Genomic DNA, 17455 nt, shown 5'->3' with positions numbered 1-17455 from the left:
TTCCATGGATATTCGACTTGCCACTGCTGCGCAGGCGCAACCCAGGGAACGGAGCGGCCGTGCACTCCAGAAGCTACCCGCGAACAGCCTTCTGGGGTCTGTAGTCTTCCCAATCACCGAACCGACCCAGCTACAAAAAATCTTCGTTGGGCTACCTAATCTGTAGGTCTGGATCTTGTTTAGTACCGGGGTAGGTAGGTATACTTCGCCTCTGAGGTGGGCAGCCACTTTTACCCTCTCGGTTCACAGATTGAAACTAGAAGGTGTAGCGTATTTAGGGCCAGAAAATGTTGACGTATTCAGTGTTCTTCGTGGAATGGACACTGCAGCCTTAGTACCAAGATTATACGATCACTAGTATTACATTTATGAAAAACCATCTCAGGAAACTCAGTCCAAGAACGTATTAAGAAGTCATAACAGACGGAATTGTCTAGAACCCCATAAGGGCATGTGTTAGGTGCAACCCCAAAATCTGTAGCATCCCCCCAAACAGTTCAGGATAATGGCAGAGTATTAGTTCCAGTCTCGAGGGCAGGGAATGATGTGCGTGTGTATCCTGTATCCCCCACTCCCGCAGCTTCTCCCGATTCCACCCGACTCAAGGGATGCTCAGGGGCTCTGGGACTCCTCAAAACAAGCCCGGTTCAGATTCAAATCATCTTTATTTCTACAGCAACATCTGAAAATAGTGACTGCCTTACCCAACAAATGGGGTAGCCCCTCCTACTGTGTGGGAGAGAGGGGGACATCAGAAGCTGAGGCAAGGATGGCGTGGCAGGATGGCTCAATGGGCTGTGCCCAGGGTGGGGTCAGGCCATGCCTGGGCGGGGGTGGGGTCTGGGGGCGGGGGGGGGGGGGGGGGGAAGGACAGTGCATTAAGTCCCCGGAAGCAGCACAGGGCCCTGTGGTGTGAGGGCCCGGGCATTTGCAAGGTGGAGTGGAACTAAACCCTCCGAGACCAGACGAAGAGGTCTAGGGACCCTTTTGGAAGGCTCTGGTACCAGAACTTGAAGCTTGGGAGATACCACCACTGGGAACGGGGTGATTTAAGGCCTGGGCGGTACCACTGGATAAGAGAGAGGCAGGTGGTGGCCCGGGAATACCGTGGACTGGGAGGAGGGCTGAGAGGATGACACACGGCCAATAACTTATTTCTCTATATACAGAAGCAACGGCCGGGAGTGGAGGGCAAAGGTGCTGAGGGGACAGCAAGTACTTAGTGTTCTTGGCTTTGGGGCTGGGTAGACAGGCCACCACTCCCACAGGCCCTGAACTCAGGGAAGAGAGGCCCCCTGCTGGAAGAATAAATAAGGAGCAGAGCTGGAGCCGGAGGCCCGTCCTCCAGGGCCATGGCTGAGCTGACAAGGGAGGAAGTTACCCTGAGATTGAACAGAAAAGACAGGGGTCCTTGGGAGGGGCAGGCAGGACAAGCAGCAGGCCCATGCGCAGGGCTGGGGGAAGGGACCATGTCAGGTGGAGGCTCTGGAGACCGCTGCCCCTTCGGCTTTAGCCCACCAGGGAGCTTCTTCGGGAGAGGTCCATGGAGCTGGAGCTCAAAGTGCGGCTGTCAGAAAGACCCGTGCCTCCAGGCTGTGGGCAGAGGATGCAGCTTAGTCCTCAACTGTGGGAGTGAAGGGGCGGGCGGGGAGGGGCATGCAGCACTCCAGAAGAGGAAGGGACGATGAAAGGGCCAAACTAGGTGCCCTGTGCAAATACAGCCAGCCAGTCTAAGACTGGCCAAAGTTAAAGTTTAGCTCACAACTGGGCCTGAGAGCTTCAAGTGGGAACTGGTTGACTATCTCTGCCCCAAGGCAAGGGTTTTCCCTTTATCTGACCTCTCCCTCCACTTGTTTCTACCAATCTACTCCTGCCCAAAGCATGCCTGAAACCAGAGCAGTTGCTGGCTAAAGACTCACCAGGGGAAGTTGGGTGGGGTCATACACAGAAAAAACAGGGCCCAGAGGCCTGGGTCTAGGCTGCCTAGTACCAGGTGCCCTCCATTCTTACCTGGACTGGCTCTTCCACACTCTTGTTAAGGAAGTTGAGAGAGCTGGCCCTCTTCATCCTGAGAAAAAGGAGGGCCAGGATTTGTTACTATTAGGTGAGATGATAAAGGGACACCAGGTTGGGTCTGGGATGGAGGGCACGATAAAGCAGATCTGGTGACAGTGTTTCCCGAGAAGGATGGCAGGGTCAGCAGCTCACCTAGAGTTAGGGGGCTCCTGTGGGCCCCCTCCCTGCAGCTTCCTCACCAGCATCTCACTGCTGCGTCTCAGGGCATCCCGGAGCTTCCCAAAGGAGCCACTGCGCCGCAGAGAGCCGCTGCCGTCCTGTGGGAAGAACTGTCTCTAGGCCCTGCTTTGTAGTCTTACAACCTACCTCAGCCTCCACACTCACCCCACTCCACTCAGCTGCAGGCCCCGACTCCTCCAGGTCTGACTCAGACTGAGGCCCAGCACCCCCGGCCACATCTCTGCTGCCACGGCGGTGTCCTCGTCCACCACTGCCATCTTTTAACAGTTCTACCACCTTGGTCTGGCTGGCAGGATCCAGGCCCTGAAGGGGTCAGGAAGCATCAGACCTGCCTGAAGCACAGGTCTCATGGGTCTCTACTTATCCTCCTCCACCATGAAAGCCCTACCTGTTTGCGGCTGCGGCTGGCACAGTCTTCCAGTGTGTGTGCAGCTTCCAGCTTGCCCTGGCGCCGGTACAGGGCACCCAAGCTTCGCAGAGTGGTGTTGACTGTGGGACTGTGGACAGATATTAGGGAAGTCTCAAACTCTTTATCTGGCAAAAGACCACATGGGGCTCTGGGGACCAGACAGGCCATGCAGAATCTGGCTTTCCCTATTTGTCTGACCCTATGGAGCCCACTGGTCTCTCCCATTCTCAAAGAGCCACTCTAGGGCTAGAAACCTGGCCTAGCCCTAGAGTTCTTCTAGGACGCTGCCACCAGGATCAGAAGCTGGGGACCCTGGAGTGAGTAGGCCAAACTGTCGCGGTGCAGATAGTGTTTTTGGGTCAGGGCCTTGAGAGGTGAGCTAGCACAAGAGAGGCGCCACAGGAGTGAGAGGACACTCTGAGGTTGGGTCTCACTCACCAAGGATGCTACTTCCCTGGTACTCATTCTCCTCCTGCCCCAGGCCCATCAGCCCTCACCTGTCAACTTTACAGGCTTTGTACCAGCTGCCATACTCCCCATAGGGGGCGCTGTCCCGGCGCTTATCCTGAGGGAGAGACCAGTCAGTTGAGAGCCGGGAGTAAGCTAGGCTCCTTCCATCCCAGCCTCAGAGCCGCCCTACACTTGCCAGCTGCCCACAGTGGCCCACCTTGCTCTCCTCGCGCTCCTCTGCGTGCATCCAGATGGGCTTGTTCTCTCCTAGAAGGGAAGGAATGTCACCTGCCTGCCACACAGATCTCTCCAATCGGGCTGCACATGGGAGTAATGTCAGGGCTATATAGGAATGACCCAAACTGGGCTTTGTTGAATAGAAGAACAAGAGGCAAGCCCAGAACATCACTGGCCCTCCTCTGGACCCAGATGAACCAGCTACATCTGTAGTAAGAGGCTATAAATGGAGGCAGGCAGATTTCTGAGTTCGAGGCCAGCCTGGTCTACAAAGTGAGTTCCAGGACAGCCAGAGCTATACAGAGAAACCCTGTCTAGAAAAGCCAAAAAAAAAAAAAAAAAAAAAAAAAAAAGAGGCTATAAATGAGGTGGAACAGGAGTAATGGGGAAGGCCCTTATACATCTTACACTAGAGACTGGTGATGGGCCTGAATGATGGGCCAGGGTGAGGAATGGGGATCAGGAAATGGCCAGAAGGTTGTTCCGGGGAAGAAAAGACACTCGGGCCAGCCCTCAAAGTGAACGGAAATTGTCATGTAGAGAAAGAGGAGACTGGGTGTACTGATAGACACCTTTAATCCCAGTACTCATTGGCAGAGGCAGGCAGATCTCTGTGAGTTTGAGGCCAGCCTGGTCTACATAGTAAGTTCCAGGACAGCCAGGGCTACATAGTCAGACCTTGTCTCAGATAGAGACAGAAACAGAGACAGACATAGAGACAGAGAGAAAAAGACTGACTGAACAGGGGGTTTGCCAATTTGTCTGGCCAGGGCATTGAACTGGGTGGATGGGTTCCTGCAGGTGAGTCTGGGCTTCTGCCAAACTCTAGACAGGATGGCTTGCAAGGCCAAGTACTGTCCTGGGCACTCCTGGCTGAGTAAGCCTGTGTTAAATGAACTGGAGGTACATAGCAACTATGGACTCACCATTGACTGAGCCAAACTCCTTCTCGTGCGCACGGGTAAGGATCTCCTTGTACAGGATCTCTGCATCCTGGTACTTGCCCTGTTTCAGGTAGCAGGAAGCCTGGATGGCAAAAAGAGTGGGTAAGCAGCCTGCAGGGAGCTTAGTTTCCCTCCTCCTTCCTCCTGGACATCAGCCCTCTCCCTCCCTGCCTCCTTCCTTTCCAGCCTCCCGCCCAGCCTCAGAGTACCAGGTTGTTCTTGGTCTTCGCCACATTGGGGTCATCAGGACCAAGGCGTGTGGCATAGATCTCCAGGGCTCTCCGGTAGTAGTATTCCACCTCCTCAGCTTTGCCCTGGTTCTGGCACAGCAAAGCCAGGTTGCTGAGCTGCTTGGCCACATCTGGGTGAAACTTGCCCAGGACCTGGTAAGAGTCAGTGGCTGTGTTCAGAGTTGCCCAGATTCTACTGTCTGCCCAGCACTCTTGGCCCTGCCTGCTCCCACCTTCTCCCGGATCTCCAGTGCTCTCTTGCACAGTGGCTCAGCCTCTTTGTACTTGCCCCGTTTGCCATACAGAACAGCCAGATTGTTGAGGGTCGCAGCCACCTGGGTGTAGGAGAATGGAGGTGTCTTCACTCAGGGCCCTAACAGGCAGAGGGATCTGGAACTTGTGAGGATCGGAGAGGAACACTTAGTCTAATTCTTACTCACAGCTGGGTGGTCCTTGCCCAGTGTCTTTTCCCGGATAGCCAGGGCATCATTGAGCAGGTGAGCAGCGTCCTTGTACTTATTCTGGTCCCTGGGAGCAGGCAGGACATTCAGGAATGTCCTCCAGCCCGATGCCTGCCCCCAGGGGCCCGTAGTCCCTGCAGGCACTCCTCCTGGGGTCACTGATGAGTGGACACGATAGGAGTGCAACTCAGAGCATGGGAGGCCTGGGCAGTCCGACCCTTGAGAACTCTGAGGACATTAGGCAGTTTACCACAGCTCCCTGAGTAACTCACCTTTAAGTGAGCCCCAGTGCACTGGCTCACGGTCACATTGGCTCTGCCACAGAAACCCTTTCATCCATCATGAGTTCTGGGCCAACTTTCCACCCCACCTGTCTTCCCTTGCTTGTCCTTTTCCTCTCTTCCCAGGGTTTCATGTATCCCAAGTTAGCCTTGAATTAGGTATAAAACCAATTCCCAACTGTCTCGCTTCCACTTCCTAAGTGCTTATAGTGTGAACCACCACACCTGGCTTCTAACACTTTTTTTTATTTTTTGGTTTTTCGAGACAGGGTGTCTCTGTATAGCCGAGGCTGTCCTGGAACTCACTCTGTAGACCAGGCTGGCCTCGAACTCAGAAATCCGCCTGCCTCTGCCTCCCCAAGTGCCGGGATTAAAGGTGTATGCTATCACTGCCTGGCCCAACCTTTTATTAAAACTCTGACAGGTGTATTTCCAGTTGGAGGCCAGCTTTACAGAGGCATGTTCATCTTTCTGTACTGCTCAACTGTCCCTGAGACACTCATATGGAAGGATGCAGGTATGCCCACACAGCCAGGGGGCCCTTACCGATAAACCAGTGCCAGGATGTTCAGCATGGTAGCCACATCAGGGTGGTCATGGCCTGATGTCTTCTCCAAATCCTCTAGCGCCTGCTTGCAGAGGGGCACGGCCACCTCATAGCGGCCTTGGGAAGCGTACTGGATGACCAGGTTGTGGAGGGTTCGTAGCCGGGCTGGGATCTCATAGCCCCCATGCTGTGCAGCTACATCTCCTCCTCCAGGGCTGGGGGCTACAGGGCCAAGGGAAGGAAGTCAGATGTGCCTTCTCCTTTCTGAGCTAAGCTGGCATATGCCAACTCTACCTTTTGCTCTTGTGTACCTAGGCAAGCCACCAATCTGCCTCAGCTTCTGAACTTACAGAGTAAGTTAGTTATTGCACGAGGAGTGAGTCCTACCCCTCATCTCATCTGCATCTACATTTTAAGAGAAACATTTTGGTCCAGCTCAGCAAGGTCCTACATGATTTTTCTGTCTAAAGAGGCCCAGAAAGTAACTGACTGTTGCGCCAGGCTCAGCTCCTCCAGACCTACTAAGCTTGCCATGTGCTCTCCATAGAGCTCAGGGATGCAGCAGGGAAGACCTGAACCTGCCCTTTGGATTTTGTTTTGTTTTGTTTGTTTTTTTTTTTTTTTTCTTTTTTGAGACAGAGTTTCTCAGTGTAACAGCTCTGGCTGCCCTGGATGGCATCCAACTCACCAAAGATCCACCTGCTTCTGCCTCTCCAATGCTGAGATTAAAAGCATGTGTTACCACTGCCTGGCCAAGACTTGCCTTTTAAACCCTAACATGCTAGGACATTGTGATTAGAAATAAGGCAAAAAAGAGCATGGGTCCCACTAATACCCACCTCTTATGACCGACAGGACTTAAAGGACCCTTCCCTCAACTCAGAGCTAACTGCCCTTTTATACCTGGGCTCTGTTCATCTTCATTGGGAAACAGGTCATCCAGGGAGTCTTTGGGGACATCACCCTTCTCCTCCTGGAAAGGAAGACAGGGATGACTGTCAGCCACAGTAGCATAGGTATCAGCAGGCATGTGGGGACTGGATGCTGGCCAGCTGGGGCTCACATTTGGGGAAGCATCCTCATCCAGCTTTCGGATCTGACTCATGAATAGCAGGTGCTGCTTCTCTTCCTCCAGCTGAGCCACCGCCTGTTCACTGCGCTGCAGCTTCTGCTGTGTCCCTGCCAGCTCCTCACGCAACCACTGGTTCTCTTGTACCAGGCGCCGCACCTGAGCCCGCAGCTTCTGCTTCTCTGACTCCACAGCCCCCAGATGGCTTGATAATGCCAGGATCACCTGTGCGGCCAGCCAGACCAAGGTCAGAATCCTAGCCATCACTTTGCCTATAACCACTGCCTCAGTCACCTGGGGGCCAGTGAAGGGCTGGGCCCTGGCTAAGTAGTTGTCAGGCCTAAGTTCTCCCTTTCCCAGGACCACAGACCTCCATCTAGAGCTCAGACCCAAGAGTAGGTTTGGTAATTTTGCCGGTCAAGATCCTGTAGGATCTGAGCTCTCAGACTCTCCCTTTGTTCCCCTTTGGTTACACTCTACCCACTGTAGCTATCACCAATATATTCCTGCTTCCTGTCTAGGGCTAGTGATTGTTCAAAGAACCCTGAAGGGTGGCTGACAGGACACAAAGAGACCTCACCCTAATCTGCTAAGGGTCCACAGCCCTGTCTGCCTGCTGAAGGGAAGGGAAGCAGCATGTGTCCTAAGTCCCTAAAGGGTGGAAAGGGCTGCACTGGCCTTAGTCCCAACACCCAGCTCTTTTAACATCTGGCGCCTTCCTGACTCACCAGGCGTCCGTTAGTCCTGCGCCTTGGTATAGGCTATATGTTCCTATCCATGCTTCTCGGACCAGGATCTCTGCCTCTTTTCAGTCATGCCTTCTCCATGCTCTATCTCCACTGCCTGTAACCTCTATGACACTCTGCTCCCTATCTGTGAAAGACCTGCAGCCTGGTGAACCCTGCAGAACCATCTCTGTAACTGACAGTGAAGAGAGGAGGTAACTGAGGGGTAACACATTGCCTCTCCAGAAGGTTGGAGTCCAGGACCCTGCATTTTCTACTTAGTTAGCAAATGTTTTTTATTTTTTCTTCTTCTTCTTCTTCTTCTTTTTTTTTTTTGGTTTTTGAAGACAGGGTTTCTCTGTGTAGCCCTGGCTGTCCTGGAACTCACTCTGTAGACCAGGCTGGCCTTGAACTCAGAACTCTGCCTGCCAAGTGCTGGGATTAAAGGCGTGCACCACCACTGCCTGGCTATTTTTTCATTTTTTTTAAAGACAAGTTTTCTTTATGTAGCCCTGGCTGTCTTGGAACTTGTTCTGTAGACTAGGCTGGCCTCGAACTCAGGTATTCACCTACCTTTGCCTCTAGAGTGCTGGAATTAAAGGTGTGGGCCACTCTACTTGGATATTTGAAAACATTTCAAGGGATAGGTGTTTTTATAACCACTAAGCTTAAAAAAAAAAAAAAAAGTCCAAATGGCACATGCTTTGTTCCAGCACTTAGGAGGCAGAGGCAGAGAGGCAGAGAGGCAGAGAGGCAGAGAGGCAGAGAGGCAGAGAGAGAGAGGCAGAGAGGCAGAGGCAGAGGCAGGTGGATCTCTGTGAGTTCAGAGCCAGCTTGATCTACATAGTAAGTTCCAGGACAGCCAGGGTTATGTAGAGACCGTCTCAAAAACAAAACAAGTCCTCAAACAACCTGGAAGTACATACAGTAGATGGCATGATCACTATGTTTGTGGGAGGGTGGGGGGACATGTTGGTTTGGGGTTTTTTTTGTTTGTTTTTGAGACAGGGTTTCTCTGTGGAATCTGAGCTCTCAGACTCTCCCTTTGTTCCCCTTTGGTTACACTCTACCCACTGTAGCTATCACCAATATATTACTGCTTCCTGTCGAGGGCTAGCGATTGTTCAAAGAACCCTGAAGGGTGGCGGACAGGAACTCACTTTGTAGACTTTGTAGACCAGGTTGGCCTGGAACTCAGAAATCTGCCTGCCTCTGCCTCCCGTACAGGGATTAAAGGCGTGCGCCACCACGCCCAGCTTGGTTTGGGTTTTTGAGACAGGATTTTTCTGTCCTGGAACTCACTGTAGATAAGGCTAGCCTTGAATTTAGAAATCTACTTGCCTCTGCTTCCCAAGAACTGCCATGCCTTGCTTGCTATTTTAAGGACAAAGAAATCAAGACAATACAAGCGCCCCAGAATTTCTGGATCCAGGCAGTGGGTTGGCCAAGAACCACAGAGAACAAAACCCTTCTCTATCCAACAGCCCAGTATATGGGGACCTGAACAGTCTTTCATCCTGAAACTTGCTAAAAGCACAAACATCCAGGAGTTGTGCTGCCCCCCGCCCCCCCACAAATCTAGAACTGGTGTCTCCATGGCTACCCCTCTAATTCAAACTCCCTTCTATTTGAAGCCTAGCAGTGGCTTCCTTGTCACTTGTTCCAAGAGTCCATCCTTGGTCTACTAAGGTTAACTCTCCATAGCTCCCAGAGAGATTTCAGAAGCTAAGTCAGACATCTTCTGCTTGTTAGACCCTTCCACAGGCCACCTGATGGCCTGGACATATTCTGTCTTCTGCTTCCTCACAGCCTTTAGTGTCCCTCTCACCCTCTCCGTAAGTTCGAGGTACACCATTCTTGTCTCGCTTCAAGTACACGACCTCTCCTACCTCGGTCTTTACACATGCAGCTGTCCTCTAGTTGCCTCTCTGGAGGCCAGTCCTTGAGCTAAAGTCATCTCAGAGAAGCCTTGCCTGATCAATAGACAAGACTCCCTTCTACAAACTGTCACAAGATCTTGCTGTCCCTGGAGCACTGATCACAATTTGTTTCAAGTAACTAGTTGAATATGTGTGTGTTTTTCTCTTCTCCTGTTGTACTGGGGAGGGGTCATCTTATTTTGTTTTGGAGGGGACAGTAAGGGGAGCCAGGATCTTACCATGTGACTGACCCAAGCTAGCCTGGAGCGTGGGATCCTACTGCCTTCACCTCTCAAGAGCTGGGATTGCAAACACCATGCCCAGGGAGGACACAGACCTTGTCTGCATTCAATCTGCATCCTGAGCATTAACGCACTGTAGCCCGGCACACAGTAAGTGAGAAGCTATAGGACTTAATGAATTCATGCATAATTGTATTGTGAGAGAAGGTTACTAAAGTATTTCTGCTTTCTTCTGTCATCCCAGTCTGTTAGGTAGAATGAGGCCTGAATGGCATAGCTCTGTGTGAGGTAAGGGTGCCCGTTGGGGCAGGGCGCAGGACTGGCATTTCCAAAGTGTATTCATTGAACGTTACTTATTGTCCTAACGTGACGCTCTGAAAGACTTGTGTTTCCTTGCTGAGGGTGTTCCTACATGACCAGGGCCCTTCCGGTAATCTTCCACCATAGCCCCAACACTGACCTACCTGAGCCTCCCCAAGCCCCAGCTCGATGGCCTCCAGGGAGCGGCGCAGGAGGAGGCAGCGCTCCTGTGAGCCCGGCTCGGCCTCGCCTGCTTCATGAGAAGCTAGGGGAGCTAGCAGGGCACGATGCTCCCCTCTCAGGGTCTCTAAACCCTGGATCACCGCCTTGGTGCCCAGCACTATCTCGTCCTGACTCAGCTTCTCCTCTCGAGGAAGCACCATCGTGGCCATGGTCGTGCCGTCTGTGGAGGCAAGGGGTGGGGCAGGCGGACGCCGGGCCTAGGGCCACACCGCCGTCCACCCCAAGTTAGGTAAACACCGGGAGGTCCCCGGACGCCTAGGTCCCTATGGGTGTCCAGATCCCTCAGCCCGCAGTCCTCGCCGTGCCAGCACCGCGCCTACAGGGGGCGCGCCAGGCTCGTCTAGCCTAGGGAGACGCAATGCGGTGTGACTGAAGTGAGGCTGGACCCCGATTCCGCCCCAGACCACCGGCTCAGGCCAGTTGATCTAAAGCCCATCCTCGAGGGTTATTCGGAACTGTCCTAATCGGTACACAGAGCACTAGGGCATTGCAAGGCGTCCCCAGGTCAGACGCCACAGGCTCTCCGGGCAACTGGGTCTCAGCCCTGGCGACAGCCCCTTTCCCAGGGCAAGCGGAACCACGAGCCCCTCCCCCAGGGCCGACCGAGCCCCGCCACCCCGTCCCCGCCCCCGGCGCTCCGGGGAGGCTGCGGTCTTTAGTTTCGGGACAGGTCTCTTCAGGCCGCGCCCACAACGACCCCTCCCGCAGGCTGGCCGAACGCCCGCAGACCCTCCCTAGAAAAGGCCGGATTCCCAGCCCCAGCCCGGGACCGCGCCCCCTCCCCGCGGGCCGGTCGGGTCCTCCCACAGGCCGCGCCCACGACCACGACGACTCCTCCTCTAGGCCGACCTGCAACCGCTCCTCACCGTCCGGCCTGACTGGGTCTCCCGGCCCAACCGGCCGGCGCCGACCTGCACCTTCTGCTTTGGCCGGGCTCCGGCTCCGGCTCCGGCTCCTGTCCCGCTTCACCCGGATCCTCGACCGTGAGCTCGTCTCTCTGCCTCCATCCCGCCGGCCTTCCCAGCAGTCCCCGCGCCGCCTTAAAGGTGAAGCCGCTACCTCGGCGGCGTCGGAGGGGGCGAAACTCGTTCCAGCCGGCCAGCTCGCTGCCTTAAAGGGGCCCCGCAAGCCTGTCCGGCTTCGGGGTGGGGCCAGCCCAGACGGGACGCAGAGGGGCGTGGCTGGACTCGCCCCCTCGGACCAGAGCTTCCTGGTCTGTGCGCTCCGCGGAGCTCCGACCCCGGACCAGAGTGACTGAGGAGCAAGAAGGCCGACCTCCTCAGATTCCAGAGCGAGTCGGTCCACTTTGATTGACTGCTATTTGTCAAGTGTTTTTGTCGATGTCTTAGTGCATTAACTTAATGCTCACAAAGTGCTGGTGAGGTGGGTGTTGCCATTACCCATCTCTCACACATCTGACCCCCCAGCCCCCTCCGCGCTCTAGAGACGCACGTCTTTCCGGCTTCGGAGTTGACTGTGCCTGTAGGGAATTCTCAGCATCTAGGTTTGCTTTGTGAGGGAACAGAAGGAGGCTTCTGGTTAAAAAGGAGATTTGGGTGGGAAGGAGCGTGTGGAGGTCGGTGGAGAAGGGAGACGATCCATGCCCCCGAGAGGAATATCTGGTTGGATACTGCTGACCAGATAAGGAGGTCAGACGAGTGCCTTTGGATTGTGGTGGTGTCATTGGGGGCCACGTTGGGGTCACCAACTCGGAAGGAAAGACCTCTTCTGTGCTAGATAGTTTTATGTCAACTTGACACAAACTAGGGTCATTGAACAGATGGGAACCTCGACTGAGAAGATGCTGCCATAGGATCAGGCTGCAGGAAAACCTGTTTTCTTACTGATTGTTGTGGGAGGGCCCAGGCCAGGGTAGGTGAGGCCAGAAGGCAGTTCTGAGCAAGCCCAGAAGCAGCACTCCTTCATGGGCTCTGCATCAGCTCATTTCTCTGAGTTCTGTTCTCTCTGGGTGCCTGGCCTGACTTCCTTCACTGGATGAAGAGTGCACCAAATAAACCCCTTTGGTCACTGTGTTTCCACACAGCAGTATTGACCCTAACTAGGACAACCTCTTTGGTCCCTATCCCACTAGATTCTACAGTATTCTTCCGATCTCTACGCCACACCCACTTGGTGCTGACACAACATCGACCTTTCTAACATTTTTCTTGTTTTGCCTTCTGGAATGTAGGTCATCAGCTGTTGGCTGGGGCCTGGGGTAGCTTAAGATAGAGAATCAGTCGATGCTACCTTACAAAGCGTGGGGAGCAGAGGGGATTGCTGAAAGGATGGCTCAGTGGTGAAGATCATTTTTTTCTCCTGCTGAGGACATGAGTTTCATTTGCAGCACTCATTGGCTCACAACCATCTTTAGCATTTCCAGGGCATCCATAGAAACCACTATCTGAGTTCAGCACTAGGAACTTATGTGGTACACACACATACTTGCAAGTGAGACACTCACACACATAAAAAATAAATCAGAAAGCCGGGCGTGGTGGCACACGCCTTTAATCCCAGCACTCGGGAGGCAGAGGCAGGCAGATTTCTGAGTTCGAGGCCAGCCTGGTCTACAAAGTGAGTTCCAGGACAGCCAGGGCTACACAGAGAGACCCTGTCTTGAAAAACAAAACAAAACAAAAATCAGAAAGGAAAAGAAAAGTCAGAGAGAGACACTTGCCCCTGACTAGTCCTTCCAAACCTACATTTGGTCTCATTTTCTAACAAGGGCCAGCGCCACCCTCAGCCAACTTCTTGGTTGACTTGGTGTCTATAGGCACCTCAGGGACCTGGGGTTTACCTTGAATAAGGGCTGGACTCAGGCTCAGAGAACAAGGTTTGGCATTTGCCATCTTTCACAGAGAGATTGTCCTGTACTGTCAGCCTAACAGGGAGCTCACTCTCTTCTCCTGAGAAACTCTTAACTATTAGAAAGTCCCCTCGCCCACCCTGAGACAGGGTCTCATGTAGTTCAGGCTGACCTCAAATTTGCTAAGTAGCTAAGGGTAACTTCTGCCTGCCGTCATCTTCCATGTGCTGAAATGTCCAGCTTTAAGACTTGCTGGAGACCAAACCCAAGGCTTCATGTATGCTAGGCAAGCACTCTACAGACTGAGCTACACCCCTAGGTTAAAAGGTTACTTTTAATTTAAATAATACCAAAGTGCCTGCCTTCCTTATGAACTCACAGCTTGTGTCTCTCGCTGCACTCTTCTTTATCTAGGCTGGCCCGGTGTCTTTCACTAAGTGCTAGAGCAGTCCCCTGGTCCTTCCCCTTCTGTTAATCCAGATGCTGCTCCAAACATCATGGCATCCTAGGGCCCAGTGATCCAGAATAAGTGAACTGTATAGTAACCGAGATGGGGACTAGGGATATGTGCACCTGTACCATATCAGTAGAAGCACTCACCTAGCATGTGTGAAGACTTGGGTTCAATACTCCACAGAGCAAATACACAAAAATACAATCTTTCTGCTCGTGAAGCCCCAGGTCAGTCTAACTTTGGCGGCTGGTCTAATAAGTCACTAAATTATCACATTTCTTCAAGAACCCACCAGGTTTTCCCTGATCTTTTGCTTCTATCAGTGATGTTTTTATTACATTTCAAAAATTATCTTGCAAGGAGTGGTGGTGCCTGCCTTTCATCCCAGCATGAGAGACTTGGATCTGTGAGTTCAAGGCCAGCCTGGTCTATCTTTTTTTTTTTGGGGGGGGGGGAGGCGGGGAGGGTAGTTCTTGTTGTTTTTCCAGACAGGGTTTCTCTGTACATGTAGCCCTGACAGTCTGGCTGTCCTGGAACTCACTTTGTAGACCAGGCTGGCCTCGAACTTAAAGAGATCTGCCTGCCTCTGCCTCTGCCTCCTTAACATGCTGAGATTACAGAACTTAAAGAGATCTGCCTGCCTCTGCCTCCTTAACATGCTGAGATTACAGGCGTGTGCCACTACCACCTGGCAAAGGGAACCGTTTATCCTGTTGTTCTCAAGCAGCTAAGGCTCCCCATGAGCAGTTCTTCCCTCTGGATCGCTAGTCCCAATAGTTTGTCATTGAGAGTGTGTGAGGAAGCGAAGTGGCATGCCATTGCTGATCTAGTGGCACAAATGTGCATACCCTTAATTGACTTGCAGTAGGGTCCCCAGACAGAGATGCTTGCTGCCTCTCTGCATTCTCTGTGCTTTTGTAGGTATACATACTCACCACCTCTGTTCCTTCTGCTTTTCTCTCTACTTAACAAAGGGACTCATTCCTTTTTATCGCCTCGTGCACTCTTGCTTTGTGGCGTTTGTTGGTTCTGCAGAAGCTTCTGTGCAGGCTTTAGTGGTTGCGTGTGTGCTTTTCTTAGGCAGCTGGCCTTGCCTCTCCTGTGCTGGACCTTTTTTGTTTTGTTTTGACTGGACTCTTTATCTTGTTTTCTGTGCTTAACCTTGTCTGTGTTCAGCCTTTCCAGCCACTTGTTTTGTTATCTGTGCTCCCCGAGGGGACAGACTGTTGCTCTGGCCTGCTCTGCCCTGTGTTCCTCCTGCCAGGCTGTTGTTGATACTGAGTAAATGGAGAAGAAAGGAAGGAGTTGGTTCAGAGATGAGGTTCAGCTTCGGTTGTTTCTAGGATGCTCAGTAGGTCACCCACCCATCCCCAAGCCACTGGAAGTTGTTATTGCTACTTAAAAAAATGTAATGCATGGGTGTTTATAAATGTATATTTATAAACGTTTGTGCACAGAGCACCCAAAGAAGCCAGGGTGGGTCCTCTGGAACTGGAATTACAGTGGTGAGCTGTCATGTGGGTGTGGGGAATGGAACTCAGGACCTCGAGAAGAGCAGTCAGTGCTCTCCAGCCCCAACTATTTTTTAATATTATTGTGTACTCTTTGCAAATCTCCTCCATCCCATTGAAGTATACTTTTTCACATTCATCTTTTTCCTCCGGCAACTTTCTTCTTTTCCTTTGCCACTTGAAATTTCTGTGGATTCAACCATAAGTGCTCAAGATTGGCAACTCCTTAAAAAAAAATGTGTCTCCCCTTCTATGGACGTTTCTGTCAGCTTTTTCTACAACTGAGACAGGATAAAGTCTACCTAGAGCTCTCATGAAAGGCCTCCAGTTCCTTCCTGGTGGTCACCAATCTGCTTCTACCCTTCCTGTGAATTCCCAGTCAGGCTGGAAGGTCTCCAACCTTGCTCAAGATCGGAACACAGGGGCTACAGAGACGATTCAGCAGTCAAGAGGACTCAAAAGCTTTCGCCAAGAACCCAGGTTTGGTTCCCAGCTCCTACAAGGTGCTTCATAACTCTCTGTGCATCCATTACAGAGAACTCAATGGCCTCCTCTGGCCTTTGAGATACACATGCGGGCCAAGCACCCGAGCACATGCATAACAAAATGAGAGGGGTACGGGTCAGACTGCACTAAAGTCAGAGCCACATCTCTATCTGCCAATTGACAGTGTTTCCTGAAGCTTTGTTGTCTCTACCCAGTTCTTCATCTGATGACTTCCTAACGCCCGCTTTGTTGGATCCTGGGAAGCACTGTGGGAAACAGCAGCGAGCATTCACAGGAAGCCGATTACAAGACACTCACTGTTCCTCACTTTTATTGTTATCAACACAGACAAGCTTATGATTTGATAGACCTTGTGCTAGGGAGGGAGGCAGGGGGAAAAAATATAAAATATAGGACAGTCTTTGTTTAGTGTTGGAGAGAAAACACGGGAATGAAGATTGGTGGCAAAAAGAAAGGTGAACCCAAACAGAAGCAAGCTCTGCAGTAGTTGGTGCCTGTGTGTGTGTCTCTCTTCCTATCCTCGGCTCTCCTACATGCTGGGTGGGGGGAAATGCCCAGATGGTCAGAATCCCAGCTCTAGTAAGACCCCTGTGCTCTTCCACTCAGAATGGCACTGCAGCCATGTTTGCCTCAGCTCATTCCCAAGTCTTACCATCTGCTCATGTAGGGCAGATGGCCAGCCCTGTCCTCAATCTTCTCTCCTTCAGCCTTACTGGTATCCTTTCTTTCTCCCTCCCTCTCCTTTTCCCTTCCTCCCTCCCTCATTCCCTCGCCACCCTTCTACTTTGAGAGTCTGTGTATCCCGGGCTGGCTTTACACTTCTGCTCTTTCTGTTTCCCCCCGACTAGGGGGATTCCAGGTGTGCACTGCCTCCTTGGACACTGCCTGCCTGGCTTTCCAACTACCCACCCTGCTTATTCTGCCTTGAAGTTGTTCTCTACTCTTCCTCTACTCTTCCCACAGTACACATCGGCACTATAGCATTTCTTCCCCCCCGCCCCCCGCCGGAGTTTCTCTTTTTCTGTGTAACCCTGGCTGTCCTGGCACTCCTGTGTAAACCAGGCTGATCTTGAACTCAAGAGATCTGCCTGCACCTGCCTCTCAAGCACTAGGATTAAAGGTGTGCACCACCATACCTGGCTCCAGACAGGGTCTTAATTGTAGTCTGGTTGTGAGCCACCATGTAGATGCTGGTAATTGAACTCAGGTCCTCTGGAAGAGCAGTCAGTGCTCTTAACCACTGAGCCATCTCTCCAGGTTTGATTAGACACCCTCCTGAGGGTTTCCAATTCATGCTATATGGCAATTATCCCTCTGCTAGCCTTGAGTCTGTAGGTATAAGAGTATCAAAGCATCACACATCCTTGTATCAAACTGAGTTGGGACAAGAACCATCCACAGCGGGAACCTCAGATGGCTAGAAGGTGAAGACTGCTGGAGTAAGAGGGCTCCTTGCCAAGTATGGGATGCCATCTCTGTGGGCCCAGGCATCTGGAAGGCTAAAGCTAGAAGATCACTTGAGATTTCTAGATCAGCCTGGGCAAAGTAGTAACACACTTTCTCAAAATCCAGGGTAGAAGGAAGATAAGAAAGGCGGGAGAGAGGAAAGAAATGTGACTCCACAGCCAGTGTATGTCCTCTGTCAAGGTTTGCTGAATGCCACCAAATGGACACAGGTCGTTGGTTGGGCACAGTTTCTGGCAACCTTGAATACAGGTTGTATATGGTGCTGACTACCAAGACTGGGAAGATAAGAGGATTAGAGTCTTGCTATGACCAGGTGAGGGCTGAGATATTTGTAGGATCAGGGTTATCAACACAGTGGTTAACCTAGTAGGAGTCTAGTGCTGGGAGCCAAGAT

The 17455-nt window shown here is 52.2% G+C and overlaps 1 protein-coding gene and 1 pseudogene across 4 annotated transcripts; one reads left to right on the top strand and one right to left on the bottom strand.

Moving 5' to 3' along the window:
- Positions 1-862: 862 nt before the first annotated feature.
- Klc2 (kinesin light chain 2) lies at positions 863-11411 on the bottom strand. 4 transcript variants are annotated; one of them, XM_021151850.3, is made up of 16 exons: positions 11180-11411; positions 10235-10510; positions 6879-7109; positions 6719-6788; positions 5815-6037; positions 4967-5054; positions 4760-4861; positions 4506-4679; positions 4279-4378; positions 3333-3382; positions 3163-3230; positions 2645-2753; positions 2401-2559; positions 2209-2333; positions 2011-2068; positions 863-1593 (listed from the first exon to the last, which is right to left on the bottom strand). In XM_021151850.3, exons 2-16 carry the CDS (start codon positions 10460-10462, stop codon positions 1510-1512), a joined length of 1869 nt encoding a protein of 622 aa, XP_021007509.1. In that variant the 5' UTR covers positions 10463-10510; positions 11180-11411; the 3' UTR covers positions 863-1509. The 4 variants fall into 4 exon arrangements, with proteins under 4 accessions (XP_021007509.1, XP_021007512.1, XP_021007510.1 ...); XM_021151853.3 differs by having other exon boundaries at positions 10235-10473; positions 11180-11363; XM_021151851.3 differs by having other exon boundaries at positions 10235-10473; positions 11163-11344.
- On the top strand, positions 10461-13883 carry LOC147000199 (uncharacterized; annotated as a pseudogene).
- Positions 13884-17455: the final 3572 nt, after the last annotated feature.

This window comes from Mus caroli, unplaced genomic scaffold (genome assembly GCF_978045245.1).
Source record: "Mus caroli unplaced genomic scaffold, Mus_caroli_1 scaffold_20, whole genome shotgun sequence".
Lineage (NCBI taxonomy): Eukaryota > Metazoa > Chordata > Mammalia > Rodentia > Muridae > Mus > Mus caroli.
This window is presented reverse-complemented; position numbering and strand designations above follow the sequence as displayed.

Coding starts and splice junctions, on each gene's coding strand:
- Klc2 (XM_021151850.3), bottom strand. CDS start 10,462: ATGGCCACGATGGTGCTTCCTCGAGAGGAGAAGCTGAGTCAGGACGAG. Junction 7,110..10,234: donor TGGGGCTTGGGGAGGCTCAG/GTAGGTCAGTGT, acceptor CTGGCCGCACAG/GTGATCCTGGCATTATCAAG. Junction 4,862..4,966: donor TGGGCAAGGACCACCCAGCT/GTGAGTAAGAAT, acceptor TCCTACACCCAG/GTGGCTGCGACCCTCAACAA.